The 19304-nt window shown below is 42.6% G+C and overlaps 2 protein-coding genes across 2 annotated transcripts in view; one reads left to right on the forward strand and one right to left on the reverse strand.

Moving 5' to 3' along the window:
• The first annotated feature begins 1306 nt into the window (after positions 1-1306).
• Positions 1307-2321, forward strand: LOC145490383 (uncharacterized). Its single transcript, XM_081469510.1, has one exon. It carries the CDS (start codon positions 1391-1393, stop codon positions 2246-2248), a length of 858 nt encoding a protein of 285 aa, XP_081325636.1. The 5' UTR covers positions 1307-1390; the 3' UTR covers positions 2249-2321.
• Positions 2322-5027: 2706 nt separating this feature from the next.
• LOC145488974 (TATA-binding protein-associated factor 172-like) overlaps positions 5028-19304 on the reverse strand; it is a 29436-nt gene continuing 15159 nt past the window's right edge. The window contains exons 23-44 of the mRNA XM_081467840.1: positions 18687-18995; positions 18093-18215; positions 16895-17048; positions 16434-16540; positions 16023-16224; positions 15594-15742; positions 14945-15097; positions 14120-14180; positions 12887-12963; positions 11935-12086; positions 11321-11398; positions 11149-11212; positions 10662-10727; positions 10291-10432; positions 9704-9834; positions 9284-9406; positions 8623-8771; positions 7907-8056; positions 7743-7820; positions 6608-6737; positions 6340-6431; positions 5028-5847 (exon numbers count right to left, since the gene is read on the reverse strand). Of these exons, the coding sequence (XP_081323966.1) occupies positions 5586-5847; positions 6340-6431; positions 6608-6737; positions 7743-7820; positions 7907-8056; positions 8623-8771; positions 9284-9406; positions 9704-9834; positions 10291-10432; positions 10662-10727; positions 11149-11212; positions 11321-11398; positions 11935-12086; positions 12887-12963; positions 14120-14180; positions 14945-15097; positions 15594-15742; positions 16023-16224; positions 16434-16540; positions 16895-17048; positions 18093-18215; positions 18687-18995 (2952 nt within the window). The 3' untranslated portion in view covers positions 5028-5585. The remainder of the gene's footprint in view (positions 5848-6339; positions 6432-6607; positions 6738-7742; positions 7821-7906; positions 8057-8622; positions 8772-9283; positions 9407-9703; positions 9835-10290; positions 10433-10661; positions 10728-11148; positions 11213-11320; positions 11399-11934; positions 12087-12886; positions 12964-14119; positions 14181-14944; positions 15098-15593; positions 15743-16022; positions 16225-16433; positions 16541-16894; positions 17049-18092; positions 18216-18686; positions 18996-19304) is intronic.

The raw sequence follows: 19304 nt of genomic DNA on the forward strand, positions 1-19304 counted from the left end.
GCCAGCTGTTGAACAGCCCGATCCAGTCGCTGAAGTCACCGACGATTCTTCCTCCGTGAGTTCAGAGGACGACTTTGAAATGCCACTGGACTTGGACCTTGTCGAACAATCCGTCATACTGGACGGTCACGCACAGGCCATGGAACAACAGCAAATGCCGTTTACGGCTGGGCTGCTGGCTGCCATCCAACGGACCGTACAGCAATCCGTCGCCGAGGCCTTACATAATCATCGCTCTCAGGCCGTTCCCGACACCGCCCAGTCTTTTCATTCCTTTCCGTCTTCCTCATCTGGTCCGCAACAGCGAAGACCTGGCGCAGCCACGCCACTCGGCTTCCAAAGGGCTTTGGAAAAAAGCACTGAGGAAAAAATTTTGCGGGTCCTTACCACAGCCACAGCGACTGCCCGAGTGCCGACCCTTCCCGCCAACAATCCAGGACTGGGCCCGTGTGTTTCAGATTCAACCGCGCACTTGGGTATACCTCCAGTTCCTGCCAGTTCCCACATGTCTGCCGACGCTGCCACTCCCCCAGCCACTTCATCCTCAGCTGCCCAAGAAGTTCCACTAGGAAGGACCATAGTAGCCAGCGGTATCAGAACCCAAGCACTGGCGAACGCAGCAAGAGATAAGGTCCACCTCCAGGCTAGGAACAAGTCACCACCTGTATCCACCCCAATTGACGTTAATGTTTTAGAAAGGGAATTATCCCAGCACCCTAACCGTAATTTTGTAAATAATTTAATTAGTGGTTTACGCTATGGCACGCATGTCGGCTATACTGGTCCTGAAAAATCCCGGGTGTCCCGCAATCTCGTTTCCGCGACTCAACACCTTAAAGTTGTCTCTACAAATCTTACTAAGGAGATTAATCTTGGGCGGGTAGCAGGACCTTTCAATGACCCTCCCCTTCCTAACCTCCAGTGTCACCCCGTGGGTGTGGTTCCTAAGAAACATTCCACGGAATGGCGTACCATCTACCATCTCTCATATCCCGAGGGCGACAGTATTAATGATTACATCCCTAAGGACCCCTATCCCCTCCAATATGTTCGGGTAGATGATGCAATAAGCATCATTAAGTCCCTGGGTCGGGGCTCTTTCATGGCAAAAACAGATCTTAAATCAGCCTTTCGCCTGATCCCTGTCCATCCTGGTAATTGGCACCTGTTAGGCATTTACTGGCAGAATCAATACTATGTCGATCTCTATCTCCCCTTTTGGCTCCGCAGTGCCCCGTACCTCTTCAATCAATTATCTGATGCCCTGGAATGGACCCTAAAAAACAATTATAACCTGGGGAACGTCATTCACATTTTAGACGACTTCTTTATCTCCGAGGCATCCCGCTTGCAATGCTTGTCCAGTTTCAGCACCTTACTACGTCTTTTCATGTCGGTTCGTGCCCCTGTAGTCACGTCAAAGACCCTGGGCCCCTCCCAAGTACTGGAATTCATGGGTATTGAGCTCGATAGTACTCGTATTGAGGCCCGTCTTCCCGAGGACAAACTTCTTCGCACCCGGGCACTCTTAGATTCTTTTACGGGTCGCCGTTCAGTGCGTTTGATTGAACTCCAATCACTTATAGGTACCCTGCAGTTCGCATGCAAAGCAGTCGTTCCAGGGAGGACTTTCCTGCAACGTATGATTGACCTTACCAGGGGCGTACCCAACCGTTTCCATCACATCCGTCTTAACAAGGAATTTTTCAAGGACCTTAATATGTGGAAAGCGTTCCTTGCCGGGTGGAATGGGCGTTCCTTTTTCCTCGACTCTACCGTCACCCCGTCTCCGGACATGAGTTTGTATACCGACGCTTCGGGTACTATCGGTTTTGGGGGATATTTTAATGGGAAATGGTTTCAGGGTAGGTGGCCTCCCCATATGCAACTTAACAAAGACCGGGGCATAAGCATCGAATGGCAGGAACTCTTCCCCATAGTTGTAGCTTGTGCTCTATGGTTTCCCCATTTTTCCGGGAAGCGTATCCAGTTCTGGTGCGATAACGAATCAGTGGTCGCCATCTTGAACTCGGGTCGCTCAAGAGCTCCCCGTATTATGGACCTCCTGCGGTTTCTTGTCCTTATATCTATGAAACATAACTTCTTTGTCAGGGCCCGCCATGTTCCGGGAATCTCCAATGAGATTGCTGACGCTCTCTCACGCTTTCAGGTATCTCGTTTCCGGGCAGCTGCTCCAACAGCCGAGCGAATCCCTTACACCATCCCGCCTTCGCTCATGACCCTCTAAAAGAAGAAGTTACGAAGTACGCAAACTGGGGCCTGGCCTGGACCACTAATCGTACGTACGCTTCTGGGGAAAAGCAATTTATCCAATTTTGTCTCATGAACAGGCTCATCTCTAGCGATGGGGATATTCTTCCAACCTCGGAGGGCACCTTAATATATTTTTCCACTTACCTGGCTAGAAAAGTTAAGCATAGCACCATAAAACTTTACTTGGCCGCGGTACGCAATCTTCACATTTCGTGTGGGTGTGGCGACCCCCTCCTGGGTAAACTCTTACTAAAAAAGGTCCTTAGGGGCATTCTCCGCTACCAGGGTCATACCCGTGTTCTAAGGCAACCTGTTACCCCGAGGGTTTTATTAACCATACGCCCCATTTTGCTCTCCTGGTTGGGTGAGCGGGATTTTTCTATGATTCGGGCTGCCTTCACACTAGCATTCTTTTGTTTTCTTCGCTGCAGTGAATTTACATATCAAGGGGTATCTAAGTTTCGCCCTCAATTTGACCTATCGGCCGATTGTGTGTTATTTCATCCCTCTCTGGCCAGCCCGCGGCAGATGTCAATCATTCTTAAATCTTCTGAGACCGATGTCTTTCGGGAGGGTCACCGGCTTTTAATTGCGTGTTCACCCTCACCGCTCTGCGCAGTGACTGCCATGCGTTCATACTTCCTCGCCGCGTGCCCTCGGGGGCCGTTATTCTCATTTCAGTCTGGCCGATACCTTACTAGGTCGGCGGTAGAACACCTTCTTAGGGACACAGCCCGGTACGCCGGTCTTCCTTATAAATCCCTTAAGGGTCATAGTTTTCGCATCGGCGCTGCCTCTACGGCAGCTGCTGCTGGTCTCCCAGACTGGTTGATTAAAGTTCTTGGCAGATGGTCTTTAGATTGTTACCAACTGTACATCCGTACACCTTAAAATGTCCTATTGTCCGCTGCGCCACATATGGCCAGCGTTCTCTTTTCTTAATTTGGCACTTCTTTTGCTTGGGGGGATACCTGCTCCGCCGGTATCAGTGGCAGTTAAGTCTTGCAGCGACTTCCCCAAGCTTCGTTTTCGCTAATTTAGTGGCGCTATTTAACGCTCTTTTATGCCTCTTCTTGTCCGATCCAGCACGTGCCGGCGGAGTCGGCTCGTAGTGCTGGGGAGATAAGTAAGGCTTGAGAACTGTCTATACTCTAGCACGATGCTGACCGGAGGTCAGCTCGTAGTGCCGTTTAGAGTTACGCTACTAGGACGCGCAAGCTTTTGGCCTCGCCGACTTGTCCGATCCAGTGCAGAATTAACCGCTGGGGAGATAAGTTTGGCATTTGGTCACGCAATGGAAGTTCGTCTGTCACGCCGATTGCGGAGCGGTGTTCCCCCCTTTACGCCATAGAACGCGTGTTTATTGCTTGTGTTTGTCGGGATAATTAAAGCATTACTCCCTAGGAACTGCAACATTCATGGCCGTTTATCACTGCCAGAAAACTGGAGTGGTGTGTGTAGTTTTCTTCCGTACCCACAATTGTAGTGTCTTAAGTTGCTAATGAGGCGCTTTATTATTTGTGGGAATTTCAAAGCGCGCATAAAATCATAAAATTGAAGACTAAAATTGGTCAGCGAAGTCATCTATTTTTTCTGCAAACAGATAACCTGCTCGCAGGCTAACTGTTAGTAAATAAATTCTCAGTTCTTCAAGTTTATGTAAAAGATTTGCGATTTTTAGCTATTAGGTGTGCGGTATGTCTGTTGGAAGCCTTACTCTATGTCAGATTAAAACATTAAAATCCGTTTCCCCGTTGTCTAGGTTACGCGGTGTGTCCTTCAGCAGTGAAACTAAGCGAGCCATAATCATGCATGAAACGCCTGGACCTCCGCGTAAAAGCATATCACAGGAAAGCAGACCCGACCAAAGAGTGAAAATTTTTAGTCTTGCTGCTATAAACTCGTGAGACAACTGAGAGAGAAGCTATGACAAAGAAAAGAACCGTTTTATTTCATTAAGTTATCCCTTATTGAAGGGAAAAGCGATATCTTACTACGAAAGTGCTTAGCTTTGTCATGTGGGGAATCTGAACTGATTGCCCCGGGTTAAGAGAGGGGTAGGCGCGCACTCTTTTCCAGACTCTTCGGTTAGACCTTGCAAGTGAATAAGCCATTTCAGAGTTACCTTTCACCTCTGTTTCTCAAACTCATTAATAATTCATCGAGTTTAAACAAAGGAAATCATGACCGTGACAGTGTTTGGATATCTGATCTTAATTAGCATAGATTTTTACGATTTTACTTCTCCGGTTTCTCCTTAGCTTTAGTTTCGATTGAGAAGATATATCAAACACTTAAGACAGTATTTGACCACATTTCTAAACACCTCGAAGTTCGTCAAAAATACTTCGCTGCGCGTCGTATTTTCAACTCTCTTCTCGGTGTTTGGAAATGTGGTCAAACACGGTCTTTCGTGTTTGATATTACGTCAAAGCGAGTCTGCGTGCGAAACCATTCATTACGGGAAGACGTGTTTGTTTAAACCTCGTGGTTCGGAGCAGAACGTGTGCACGCGTGTTGTAGATCTCGGTAGTTTTACGTATTCTGCAGAGACTGAGCAATGACGGCTAATTTTTCACATTTCTGTTTGGGACTGAGGGATTTCGTGATATATTTAGCACGAGCAGGTTTTTACATCGATAGACCCAATGAAAAGATCGAAAAACTACAATGAATTTAAAACTAAAGTTTTTAACTAAGCGTCGTCCTCGGGGTAGCCGTAGTGATTCCCTCAGCTCTCAAAGATTTATCACAACTGTAACAGTGACTTTATTTCGAATGGACTGTCAACCATATATTTTAAGGCGTAAAAGCCTGGAAACTTCTAACTCTAGTGTACAATGTTCATTCTCAAATAATCTTGGCTGGTGCGTAACGGTGCTGGGCGACACCTATTTCGTCCGGACTCCACCGGCAGTGACATCATTACTGAGTTCGCTTCTTTCGTTTCTCCGCCATTTATTAAGACTCGTTCAACACCAAGGCGTTCTAAACTTCTCAAATCACTCAGCGCTGTTGCTCTTGATTGGCAACAGGTTGCGCACTGTCTAATTTCCTGAATTGCTTTCGCTTGAGTTTATTTTCCAAGTCTCATTTCAGAACGCAACTTATGCAAATGTCCTCAACAAGTTTTCAAATCTGATTGACTTCTAATTTTTACAAATTCCAGCTCAACATGTGTAATTTACTGTCGCAAGATCAACAGCCACACTTGCCATCGGCTTGTGTGCATCTCAATGGTGACATCACAGGGAGCAGCGCGGCTTGCAACAACTTCATCTCTACCAACAAGCGGATCTTATCTTTGCGTGTCACTTAAGCGAGCCGATAAAATTGTCCAAGTTGTACTCTGTTTCATACTGCTCCTCATCCCACAACTCGCCTAGATTTTCCATCATGGCTTTCAGTGAAGTCTTGCCGCCTTCACTTTGCTGTTGTGCGGGGGTCTTCTCTTTCCTTTTCTCCTTGTCGACAGAGAACAGATCAAGGAGCTGTCCTGTATCCATGGTCGATAAGCTTGAGTTGTCTTGTGAGATGACTGTGTTGGCGATGTTCAGTTTAAACTTTTGAAGCCTAGAATAATAAAAAAGAGTAGGAAGCTTAACAAGTCTCTTCGCGCCAAACTCGTTCTTTCCCGTCTATAAATGTAAATTGTGAGAAATAAAGTGTGTTGTTGTGTTGAGAGGAAAGAAGACAGAGCCTGGGAACGAGGTGCGTGACGAGTCCAAAGAGTGTACGCATTGGAGTCTAAAGCGGCGGGACAACAGGTTAGGAGTAAAGTTAAATAATAGAACGTTTTGCAGCTAAAAATACGACGTATTGAAAATGGGATAAATTTTACAAGAATTTCGATGTCAAGTTAACTTATAATTGTCAATAGAGGGGTGCAGATTAACTTCCCAGCCCTCCCGAGTGGGAGACAGGAAACGGGAAGTGGCTTGCTAGGTGAATATAATCATAATTCGGCTGGCCAACGTCTAAATAAGCCGGTATATTCAAAATATAAGAAATTCTCCCAATAAACGTTTTCCTCTTCAGATTGTATTAGCTCACATTCAAACCTACCCCATAATCTTTTCCTCAAGCGTTCCCCGTGTGATTAATCTGTACACGTTAACAACTTTCTTCTGTCCGATACGGTGCGCTCGGTCCATGGCCTACAAACACAACGACACAAGAACACAGTCAGAGACAAGTACAACGTTTGGCAAACTGTGGGAAGGAGTAACGAACGATAGAAAGGGTAAGAACCGTAGAAAATTGTAAAGAACGACAGAAATGGGAAGGCTAATGGGAGGGTGGGGTGGGCCCGGTTAAGGAGAAGGTCACATACTTGCAAGTCTTTCATTGGGTTCCAGTCATGCTCCACAAAGACAACGGTGTCGGCACCAGTCAAGTTTAGCCCCAGCCCTCCAACATGTGTTGTCAGCAACAGAATATCGATAGATGGATCGTTGTTAAATCTAAATAAAAGAAAAGAGAAGTCAAGAAAGTTAAATACGGTGTACTGCCCTACGAAGCTACCTCTCGTGAGCGACCAGCTGAAATACTCCGTCAGATAACTTAATTATTCCAGCGTGACCATCATTGGCATTTTAACCTTTGGTTAGCGCCAGTCCATAGAATAAGCTGATAGAGCACCAGACCGGTGTGCGGAAGGTCCTCGGCTCTACTTCCATCTTGGACCTTGAATGCCTTGAATTTTCACTCTATAAACTCTTATGTTATTACTGTCTTAAGTGTGGACTGTTCCGCAAGATCAGTGTCACGGTTTTCTTAGATACTGGACTTGACACTTAAGATGTAACTCAGTATTGTAACTCAAAGCTCGAACGCGGACTAAAAAGTAACACAATTTACACCGCATCGCACCGGTATCGCGGAGGTCACGGGTTCGAATCCCGTTGAAGCCCTGATTTTTTCAGGCTTCTTCTTTCCAATTGCTTAAATTGGAAAATTAACTGCGATGATCATTCTTCACTTTCATCTACAACCGCAGTTCATATATGAGTTATTTCATATAAACTTCACAATATTTCACTCCTCACGGGAAGATATGAACTCTACTAATTGACCTCGCTCCCAATGTGTGGCTTCATAACTCAGTTGGTAGAGCGTCGCACCGGTATCGCGGAGGTCACGGGTTCGAATCCCGTTGAAGCCCTGATTTTTTCAGGCTTCTTCTTTCCAATTGCTTAAATTGGAAAATTAACTGCGATGATCATTCTTCACTTTCATCTACAACCGCAGTTCATATATGAATTATTTCATATAAACTTCACATCATTTCACTCCTCACGGGAAGATATGAACTCAATTAATTGACCTCGCTCCCAATGTGTGGCTTCATAGCTCAGTTGGTAGAGCATCGCACCGGTATCGCGGAGGTCACGGGTTCGAATCCCGTTGAAGCCCTGATTTTTTCACTTTCACAATTTACACACTTATAGGACTCACCGAACACTTACCTTTGTACGAGAGAGTGACGTGAGCCCGCAGGCGTGCTTCCATCAAGTCTGAGGTATGTCACAGTAGGCATATGTTTTCTGCAAGAGTCAAAGAATCCAAAGTTTTTAAGCATTGTCTGACGCGCAAAGGACAACTAGAACAATTCAGTACAGAACGTTCTTACTTGAGGAGGTCATTTTCAACAATGTCCAACATGCTCTTCAGTTGGCAGAATAACAGTACACGATGCTGAGACACAACCGGGTCTGACGACAAATCACTGGAGCCTGGGGACGAAGAACTCACTCCTATCCCACAATCCAACAGAAGCTGCCTGCAAGTCAGTCAACAGCAAATAATTTGAAAACATGAAAGGCATCTGACCTTATCAAAAAACGCTTACTCTACGAAGTTCAGAGTGCTCTTGATGTTTTTCACATCAACAATACCAATTTAATTTAAACAAAACATTGGCTAAGCATTTGTTCAAACGGTGCAAAAATGTGTGTACTCAGCAAAGCCTTTAGGAAACATGAAATTGACGTTCCCGTGAGAAGGATGTCAAGTGACTGTCTGTCTCACAGAATTATACCAAGTTGAACATATGCCACCATTCCCTCTCTGTAAGACCAATGACCACATTCAGTGCTTAATGTGGTAAGGGTCTCAAAATATGTCAATAAATGAATGAAATGAATGAATGATCATCTATTTTTCACAAATTTTTAGTTCGCCAGTACCTTTGTCATGACCAACTCTCTGGTCTCACAATTGTCCTCATCTTACCGTCTCGACCAAAACTTCAAATTACCTTTGCTTTTAAAGCAAGCAAAAATGATTTGGCTATTGCAATCCCAATAGAGCACCTGAACAGGAATACAGTAATACCAGAAAACTTACTTGAGGGCGACTAGTTTGGCAGCGTGTTGAATATCCCGGATGGATATGTTCTGCTGATGTAGTTGGTCCATGACCTTGTCGTATTCTGGATGATTGGCAGTAAGCACCAGAAGGGGGTGGTTACACAGCTTACGAAGATACTGAAGAGCCTGGGGACGAATCAGAAGTCACGTTAGTTGATGGCTCGAGTATCAGGCGTTTCGAAAGTAAGAGGGAGGGGAGAGGGGAAAAGGAAATAACGTTTTCCTCCGCTTCTCTCTTCCTCCACTCTCCCCTCCTCCCTGTCCTCTCCTCTCTCTCTCCCCCCCCCCCCCCGCTTAGGAAGGCCTTGCACTCAGGCTAGTTAGTTGACCACATTGACGTCAAAGTCGATTGAGGGCAATTACACCATACAGGTAATTTGAACTACAGATGACTGATTTTTGCAAACACGCTCAAGTGTCAAACATTTTGAGAACAGTAAGCCGGAACCTGCAGGTCGTTACAACCGTAGAAAATATCGCTGAAACCCTTAATTTATCTTGGCTTAAATCTTGGGACTGGCCAAAATAACAAGGAATTAAAAGCAAAGATAACGAGGGAGAAAGGGAGAGGAAAAAACTGAGAGAGAGGGAGAGGACTTACAAATAAATGTCATGAAATCAAGGAAAGGAAAACCAACCTGGAAGATGTGTGGTGTATCTTTGGATCTTTTTTTCTCATTCTCGTCATCATCGATGTTTGATACGGATTCCTCCAAACCTCTCTTCACCTGAGACTTAGCAAAATCCTCGTATAGCTGAACCTGTAAAACAGAGTGGCTCTATAAAGACAACGTTCTTGACTCAAGCGACAAAAGCTAGCTACCACAAGTTTCTCGAAGATTCTCGACAAGGCTCGAGGTAAATTGAAGGTTCTCGTAATTACTAGAACTTCTTTAACATTACTGAAAGACAGCTGGAAGATTGCCGAAGATATTTGTAGGTATTCGGTGATTTTTAATGATAATAGAAGCTACTTGACGCTATTCGAAGATATTCAAGGATGTTCAAGATATAAAATAGAGCAATGTTGTTTTGAATGACAGTGTCCAGAGACTAACCTGAAGTGGACTCAGTTCACAGTAGTAATCTTGTATGATCTTTGGTGGAAGATCTTGTAATACATCTTCCTTCAAGCGTCTCAGGAGGAACGGTAAAACCTGACGATGAAGGGCCTCCATGGCTAACGCCCCTAAATAGAAAGATACAACCCTTCACAGACGCCACACTCTAAGATATGTAACATTCAGTGAGATGCATACATGGGTTATTGATTAAGTGTGAGGTCAAGATGGCTAGATATTGGCCAAGTTCTTTTTTGCATGTTTATGGAAGGAGACGGAGTCGAGGTCCATAAACACGCAAAAAAGAACGAGGCCAATATCTAGCAATCTTGACCGAGCAAGCTTGGTCAATAAAGATTTATTACATGGCTTCTCCTTCGGCTTCGGGAAAATTTTTCTCGCTGGACACAGCGCGTAATCCCGAGCGGGCCAGACAGCGCCATCTTGCCCGCACGGGCAGCCAATCACAACGTAGGATTTAGTTCATTTTGCCCGCTCGCGGAGCTGGCCACATAATGAAAGTTCTTTTCGCCTTTCATTCTCATAGAACGAGCTCAACATAAGACGGTTGCATACAGACATACCAGCTTCCTGTTCTATGGAGGAGGATTTCGCATCTCTGCTTTGTAGGATGGGTTTACCGAACCGAGCCTGAAACTGCTTCTCAGTTCCTAAGAAACCAGGCATCAAGAAATCGAACAGCGACCACAGCTCAAGGACGTTGTTCTGAAAACAAAACACACAAAGTTCAAGCATTGCTGAGTGCGTTCTCTCCAAATATTTAAGTAGAGTGAAAGTAAGAAACATGAACTCATACAAAGCGAGTTAAAAACGATCAGCTACTGGGTTTCTCAGCGTTCCGGCTTTTACTTGGGTTTGCTTAATTTGGGTTCCTCTTTGTATTTAACAATCATTACACGAGCGCTGGTTGGATACGAGATGATATAAAATCTACCTGGATTGGCGTTCCTGACAGGATAAGTCGATGGCTAGCCTGCAACTGCTTAATCACTTTGGCAAGCTGAAAATAGAGCAAGTCAACGTTAACTCAGCGAACACACTATCTTGTATAAAATTATGAGTAGTTTCTTACTGGCTGAGTGAAAAGAAATAAGTAAAAAATGTTTTTCTCACACACCGCTGGGGCCTGGGTATAGGTCATGTGACATGTGGAGCGGGCAGTTGTTTCTGTTGCGTCCACCATTGCCGACTTTTCCCACCCACCCACCCAAAGATTTTAAGTTTGTACACAAATTGTTCCAGCATAATGTACAAGCCTTGAACTTTTTTCATTATTTCCAGTCTTTAGCGTAATACTGTTTGTATTAGCTTCGATTTTGCAATAAGGGTCAGGCGGCAGCGGTCAGCTTGACAAAGCTACCATTGATGTGTGAGAAGAACAGCTATGACTGTTGTGGCAATTCAGTAACAAGATAACGTGCCTTTGTTTTGCCATTCTTGATAATATGTCCTTCGTCAAGGACACAGTAGTTCCAGTGGACCGATCTGTTTGATTAAAAAAAAAAACACGGTCATGCATGTAAAACATTAAGTTCACAGATACAATCAGTATGAACCAATACACACAAACAAACTTTTTCTGAGTAGACTAACCTGAAGAAATCACCGTCGTTTCTAACAATATCATACGATGCTACCACTAAACTATGATTTTTGACCTTGTTGCGAAGCCTACAAAGTAAATACAAGGAGAATAAGAGTTAACTCAATTAAATCAACAACAAAGCGGACCAGCATTCCCTCTGCGGTCAGCTGTATCCGCCAGGATTTCACGTGCCCTCGGATTAAAGAGCGTTTGGCCTTATGCAGAAGTGTTTATGCGTGAACAAACTCTAAATAATATTGCAGTCTAAAACCCACAATTTTATATATTTTTGTGACAAAAATCAAGAAAAATTTTCCATTTCAAAAGCAACGCAAGCGGTCCTTTGATCAGAAAATGAGCACTACTGGGAGAACCAAGTAGATTCACAGAGTTCAACAAAAGCAGTTTGAGTGCCTTCTAATGTCCAAATAGAAAACGGAATATATTTTAATAACGAAATAATTTCCTGGCGATCGCAAAGGCCATGTGTAATGTGCGACATTTTCCTAGTTTCGTTGTCATAAATGTTTCCTCGCATAGGCAAAACAAATGAGAGATGCCCATTTAGTAATGAGGAAACAATTTAGTAATGAGGAAAGCATGGCTAAAAAGGACACATTACCTTTGTCTCTCTGAAGGTGGACCTGTGTAGTGTAGCGGTTTAAGGAAATCTTTACTGAGGAACTTCTCCACCTCGTACACCCAGTGACCTGTCAGTGTTGGAGGGCAGATCACCAGAGAAGGCAGTGGCTTGCAATCACTGTTGCCTGTTTCCTGTTCCATTAAACAAATTAAATCAGAGATATCTGTCCCAGACACCGTGCAATTGACTTCTTGGGAGCATTAAAATCTAACAATGGAAACTGTCTCCAGTCCCTCAGCTGAGCTGGGAACATTACAGACAAAATCTATGATGTCAGAGGGTAACACTGCTTAGTGAAGGGACTAAGTCTTTGTTGTGCATGCTATACAATATATCATTCGATTCCCTTCGAGAAAACAGCAAATTAATCGCGCGATAACCTTACCAAGTAGAATAGCTACATGCCGTAGTTCAGATTTTGAGAATTCTCATTTGTCGGGACAAGGCTTTGGGATCGTGTGGCAGAGAGCTGCATCACAATCACAAACTCTCTGGGAACAGAACCATACATCATCATACATGGAACTACGATTAATTCCACAATCCAACGACAAGATTGTAACGATTATACCAGTGTGTTAGTCAGGAATAGACATGTGTGGCTCGCTTCTCGAAAGTCCCGGTAACTCAACGGACCCATATTTTAAGATCTAAATCTAAAGAATAAGAGTGCCGGGTTTTAGCTCAAAAACCAGTCCATTCTGTTTCGTATCCTTCGTATCCTGATATATATCCTGACGGGTGAATTCCACAGCTATTAATATCTGGATCTTGGACGTAAAAAACGGTAAACAAAAAAAAAAAAAAACAGCTTTCCGGGAGTGGTAGCTACCGGGACTTTCGAGAGAGGGGGCACTAGCCGGATGAGATCTTTGTATAAAACGCACACTTCTGCTATTTGTCAACCTAATGATTTCACTGTACAGATTACCTTGTATACCGTAGCTTTTGCGTGGTGATCACCTGCAATAATACAGATAGACTGAAGAGTTTTACCAAGACCCATATCTGAACACCGCGTCAAGGCTATGATACCACAATCATCAACTTATGTGCTACCTATAGGAGAATCTTTGTTTACAATATTTGCCTCATTACCATAAGCGATACAGTTTCTGATGGAGCTACAAAGAGATTAATACTGAATATTGAAAGGGCACAGCACGATTAACTGTCCCAAGGAATTTGAGCGCGATTGAATACTTTTTGTGCGACGCGGGTTTAAAAGCTCGAAATTTTACAAAGAATGTATGAGCTCATTAGCGCTTTTGCCACACAGAAATTCTGATGTTTTTGAAAGCCAATTTCTCCTCGAATATTACACCCAAAGAGCCAAAAACTTCACCACTTACTAAGTTTCACAAGCTCTTTAAGTTTTTTCTAGTATAATCGTGTCTAGCATGATGCCTTCTATGCGCAAAGTCGTATGTTAATGAGGAAAAATGTAAACAATGACGTCAGCAAAGATTCGCCTATTTATTATACACCCATGCCCTTAAACCTTGAACAGGGTCATGGCTTACCGGGAATAACATTCTGTAGATTTTGTCAAGGTTGAACTATACCTTTAGGAGTGTGTCAGTCGCGTTCAAGCGATGTATCGCATCCTAAATCCCATATCAAGTTAAAACTTATAGAGTTGGCTATCAAAGTGTACCAAACTATACCAAGAATTTGGAAATATAATGAATTCTAAGTGCATTTAGGTTCATTCTGTTCACATCCTAACGGTCCGAGGAACCCAGATGACCCATCGGTGCCCGTGTTTGCATCTGGCCTCTGTAGCATGTGAATAGTGTTACTTCCCAGCATTCTGTCAGGTTGCACAACAATTCACAGGTACCCTTTTAACCTCCTGCTTTGAGAGAGGCACTGAGAGGATTCAGTGTCTTGCCCAAGAACAAAACACAATGGCCCTGGCCAGCAGGACTTATCAATACAGCGAGTGCGTCTGCTGGTCTGAGCACAGACCACATGATGCACACCGTCAACACTCAACTCTAAACTATGCTCTACGATTATTACACTAAAGTCACTATGAACATTCTACTATTCAACACTTGAAAAAGGCAACAGCATGTGACCGAACAACTTATATGAGGACTGCCATTAATCAAAACATGCCCTACCCTGCAGAGCAAAAACATCATTGTACAAAGGATACCATCGCAAAGAATGCCGTGCAGCTTGTACTTGTTGAGAAACGCCAGCCAGTTCACACCGTCCTACAGTGAAAAGAACCCAGAAATGAGGAAAAAAAAACTTTTGTTTTTTCATGATATCAAAAATGTTGCTTTCCTGCTCTAGACTTATCGTAAACAATTTATTTTCAACACGATTGCGCATATTCTTTTTTAGAGAAGACAGATGCGAATTTCATCATATTAAAACTTTAAAAAAACCAACAATAATTTACTGGTAAAGGTCTCCAAAAGCCCGGAAATAGTGACCTGCATTTTCTGGGTTCAACCAAATTCTGACAAGTCACGATCTAGAGGGAATTTCAGAGTAGGATAACTGATTGATAACTGAGCCAATCCAATGTCTTTTAGTTACCACATTCCCTGGTACCCATTTATTCACCTGGGTGGAGAGAGGCACTGTGAGAGTAAAGTGTCTTGCCCAAGAACACAACACAATGTCTCCAGCCAGGGCTCAAACCCAGACTGCTTGATCCGGAGACGAGCGCATTAACCATGAGGCCACAATGCCTCCACATACATACAGTTACATACAGATACGGAAAACAGCTGACAGAGATACACTAAATCCAGAATGCATTCACTTTGTACCTTAAAGCCTCAGTGCACAACGGTCAAAGGTCTTAAGTAATTTTAGTATGCACACTGAACACCCAGAGCCAAACGCTGCTTAATTATTTCAATTGCACTGATGCCATAAGATGGTGCATTTACCAGACCACTTTCCAGAAGGAAACTATATCATGGAAAGGCATGGCAACATGTGTTCATACTCAGCGTTGACATACCTGTTGGTATTTTCTCAGCTCAGCGTTAACAGGAACTGGAATTGTGTAATTCTCGACTTTTTTACCATCCAACAGCTGCTCAAGGAATTTACGTTCCTTTTGCTTTTGCTCCACCAGAGCTTTGGACATCCCAGGTGAGTCAGGAATGGCCGACTGAAAAAATGACACAATTGAAGATTTTTTTTTCCAGATGTTAAAACTCCATCGACTTCTGTAACAGGCTAGTGTATTTCTATTAATTATGTGCTCTAGCAGGGGCATAGCCAGGAATTTTCAAAGGGGGGTCACACTGTGTCAAAGTGAGGGTACTCAATAGACTGTCATGCCATTTTCGCCACCTGTTGTAGGTTGTTTGCTTAAAAAAGGCTTACAAAAGAGAGGAGCCACGGGCACCCCAGGAGCCCCCTAGCTACGCCCCTGTCTAGACTTTAAAATGTCAGTCATTGACAGACAAAATTATGGCCACATAACAAACAACAATGATCTGGGAGGATTATAACATTAATGACACTTTCATAAAAATTGACACTGACAGTAGGTTGAAATCATTCTGACTTAAAAACCAAATTGACCTACAATATACAATGTATATAAAGTGTTTGCAAGGACTTTCCAAGTGCAAGCGCTATACAAAAGGAAAGGTTGATACCTCAAGAGGCATGAGCCTAATCAGTGTAGCAAAACAGTAGGTGGCCATGAGTCGAACATCTTCACATTGATCACTCATTCGTCCCAGCACTGGTACAACCAGGAGTACCACATACGGGACCACACCCATGCCGAGTCGTTCAATAACACCTGATACACAGCAGCAAGTCAAGGACAATAACAGCTAATGCAAACAAATTGCATGACTAAAGTGGTGAAGATAAATACTGAACAACAGGGTTACCTGATGAAAACAAGAGATAGAAGGGGCAAATAAAGAAGCCATGATTTCGTGGAAAGCCATGATGAGGTTTCACTGCCCATTTCAAAACCCAAAATAGCAGTGCTGAAACCACTAACATTTAAAATATTCTTTTTCCTTATCTTCTTTTTTCAAGACTGCCCTGGAGGAACATTAAAAAAAAGATACAAGAGATAGCTTCTATAGCTCCTTGACGGTTCCTGACCACATCAGCTGTACCCATCAAAGGGAGTACATCCTCGACAACAACCCTCATGGTCTCTAGAATGGATACGTTGCTAAGAACTCCCAGGCACCTTGCCGCCAAGTGTCTCACTGCACAGTAAGGGTGCTGTAGGCACAACACCAGATTGGGAAGGAGATCTAAAATCTACAAGAAAAAAGAAGAAAAAAAGCTTTACCGAGGTATTATTTATCTGAGCATAAGTAGACTGCTTTGAATTACAGCTACTTTCAATTTTTTTCTCCTCCTGCACCAATGTTATTACTACTTCCTCAAAAATTTCAAGCCCAGACTGTTGTCAACATTAGTTTACCTGCCTTGGTAAGCATCAATTCTCCAGAATTACAAACAGTTACCTTTGACAACAGTTCCACATGTACAGCAGGTGTTAAAACTTCAAGTATTTGTAAACAATTTACTAGATTTTGAGCTTCACTCTCCAAGCCAACAAGTTTGTCTGCATCTAGAAAATATAAATAGAAAATACAGATACTCATAAATACTGACAGAGATAGTACAAGGAGACTTGTAATAAGCTACAATGCTTACAATCTTCAGACAACATTTGTCCAGAACACTGCAAGAATCGGTAATGTCAAAAGATCACTCTTGTAAAACATATTAACTGGGTGAAAGGTCTACCATGTTCTCTGATGCTTTCCCTTAGTTCAGTCAATAAGAAGTCTCATTAACCTTTTTCTAGGCGCTTTGGCCAATCATCGGCATTAACCTCGCTCCTAAACCCCGTTATAGGAATTATACAGAGAACAAGACACCAAAATCACTTGATTACTGCTTTTGAGGGTTCAGGACCTACCAAATGAGTTTCCATTCTTTATCTGCTGTAGTGGTCCTACAATTGCTTCCCAAAGTTTAGGTAACTTAGAAGGTAATGACCTCCCAAAGTGTTGAGCTAACTTGACGAGAGCAAATTCTGAACCTCTTCTTTGGATACTCAGAACCCTAGCTGTCTAAAATAAGAAACACGCAGGATAAACACTGTGCAACATCAACAGTGAAATTGTGGATTACAGTGAAATCCCGCCTTATGATCACCTTGTTAATAAGGTCACCTCGTTATTGCAGCCACTTTATTTTGTTCCGGCGAAACGCCCACACATTTTCTTACAAGAAAACAAAGACTACCCCATTAAGTAAATCTCAACCCGTGTAATCCTTAATAATTTTACCCGTTTATACGGCCACTCAAACTAGTTATGTTCATCTTTCCATTGTTAATATTTTATACACTGATTCAAATTTCAATTTTTTAAAATTATATTTGCATTCCGAATGCTTAATAAAGAAGAGTTGTTTAGAAGTGCAACTGGGATCATGGTGACCGTATTGATGGGGTTTCACTGTACTCTTGACTATCATCAGATGAAAGGGGGCTCCAATCACTGTTAATGGCACCAATCATGTTCTACATTTTATGCAATACATTATATATCAAACACAAGGGACTATTTTCATTTCAATACAAAAGAAGACTGTTGAAAATATTCTAACGAACTTCAAGGTGTTTGGACACTGCCTCCACTGTTTGATATACCTTTTCAATCCAAACAAAAACAAAGGAGAAAATGGAAAAATGTAATTGACAAAATCTATGCTAATTAAGATCAGATATCCAACACCGTCATGGCTAAGATTTCCTACGTTCAAACTTGATGAATAATTAACGAGTTTGAGAAGAGCACTACAGCAATACTTGAAATCATTTTGTGCTTTCTACGTTGTGCAACCCTACAGTGTAAAACCTAGTGTTTTAAAATATATTGCCGACTAAAGCGTATGTCAAAACACGATCTCACAAGAAACTTAACTTTGTTTCCCACAAAAAGTAATACATCAAACACGAAAGACCGTGTTTGATCACATTTTCAAACACCGAGAAGAGAGTTGAAAATACGATGCATAGCAGAGTATTTTTGATGGAATTCAAGGTGTTTTCCTTTGTTTAAGCTTGATAAATTATTAATGAGTTTAAGAACATCAAAGACAGAACATACCTCAAAGTCCTCTCCACCACTCTCATCAATAGAGGGTACTGCCACACCATCCACTCCAGCTGGTAAGACCTTGGTACGACCTGCCCCGCCACTTGATTTCTTTTGAGCTGACATATTAGCATTCTGTAAACCAAAGTGCAAATTAAGTATAAAAAGTTTTAAGACTATTAGTATAATACCATTAATAGTATAAGTCCACTAGAAGTCTCACAATACACTAATAGTATAATTTAGAACTCTTTTCCCTAGCACAATTGTTTTGGCTATCAGTATTTTAGCATGGTTAAACAAGGTCTTTCAAAATTAAAAAGGCAATTTGCTGCAATGACCAAGTGAGCTTTTTACAGCCTGCAAAATTTTATCAACATAGTTGTAAGACACATGAAGTTTCCAGTGTTGTTTTGTTGTCACAAGTCATTGTTGTTTTTACTGGGTTTTGTTTGTTTCTTTCTTTCAATGTGAAATACGTTTAACAGTACTAAGTGGAATTATAATGCTATACAAGAAAATGTCCAGGAAGTTATCTAGGACTATGTTATAAAGATTAAATGGAAGTTTAAAACAGCAAATCTCTCTACATGTTGTATGAAGTACCTTTTGCTGCTGTACAAGACTAAGAATTCCATTGTATTGGTCACACTGTACAGTGTTTCCTCTTTCCAATGTCGTAGTTGTCCCACCAGCAGGAAACGAAGTGCAGTTTGACTCTGATTGACCTGCTGGTGTCGGTGACAGTGGAGGAAGATCATCAGAAGCTACTGACAAATTAAGATTGACAGCTGGGGTGACGGCAGGATCACTACATGCAAAAGTACAAAGATTTTTTATGATCTTAGCATTTGGACATGGTTCTCTTGGCATACACAGCTCCAGAAGCTTGGCCAATGCTTGTGCTGACCGTGTCTGCCATGAAAGGGAAAATAAAAGATGTCAACATGGTTTATGGATTATGCCACTTCATTTTAAATTCTTGGTTTTGTTATTAGCCTTTGTAGTGTCCTTCTGAGTTCCCCTTTACCCTATAAAGTGGCACCCCGTTACTCCAGTCACCAACGGGCCACAAAAATCTGGCCGTTTAAAGAGTGTGGTTCTTTACATAAGAAAATGACTGACTGAGCGTTTCTTGAGGCCAGAATAAAGTGGCCGTAATAACAACGCAGTCGTATAAACGGGTGGCCATACAAAAAAAAAACAAAACACTTTTTCCTCCCT

This window comes from Orbicella franksi, chromosome 6 (assembly GCF_964199315.1).
Source record: "Orbicella franksi chromosome 6, jaOrbFran1.1, whole genome shotgun sequence".
In the NCBI taxonomy this organism is placed as follows: domain Eukaryota; kingdom Metazoa; phylum Cnidaria; class Anthozoa; order Scleractinia; family Merulinidae; genus Orbicella; species Orbicella franksi.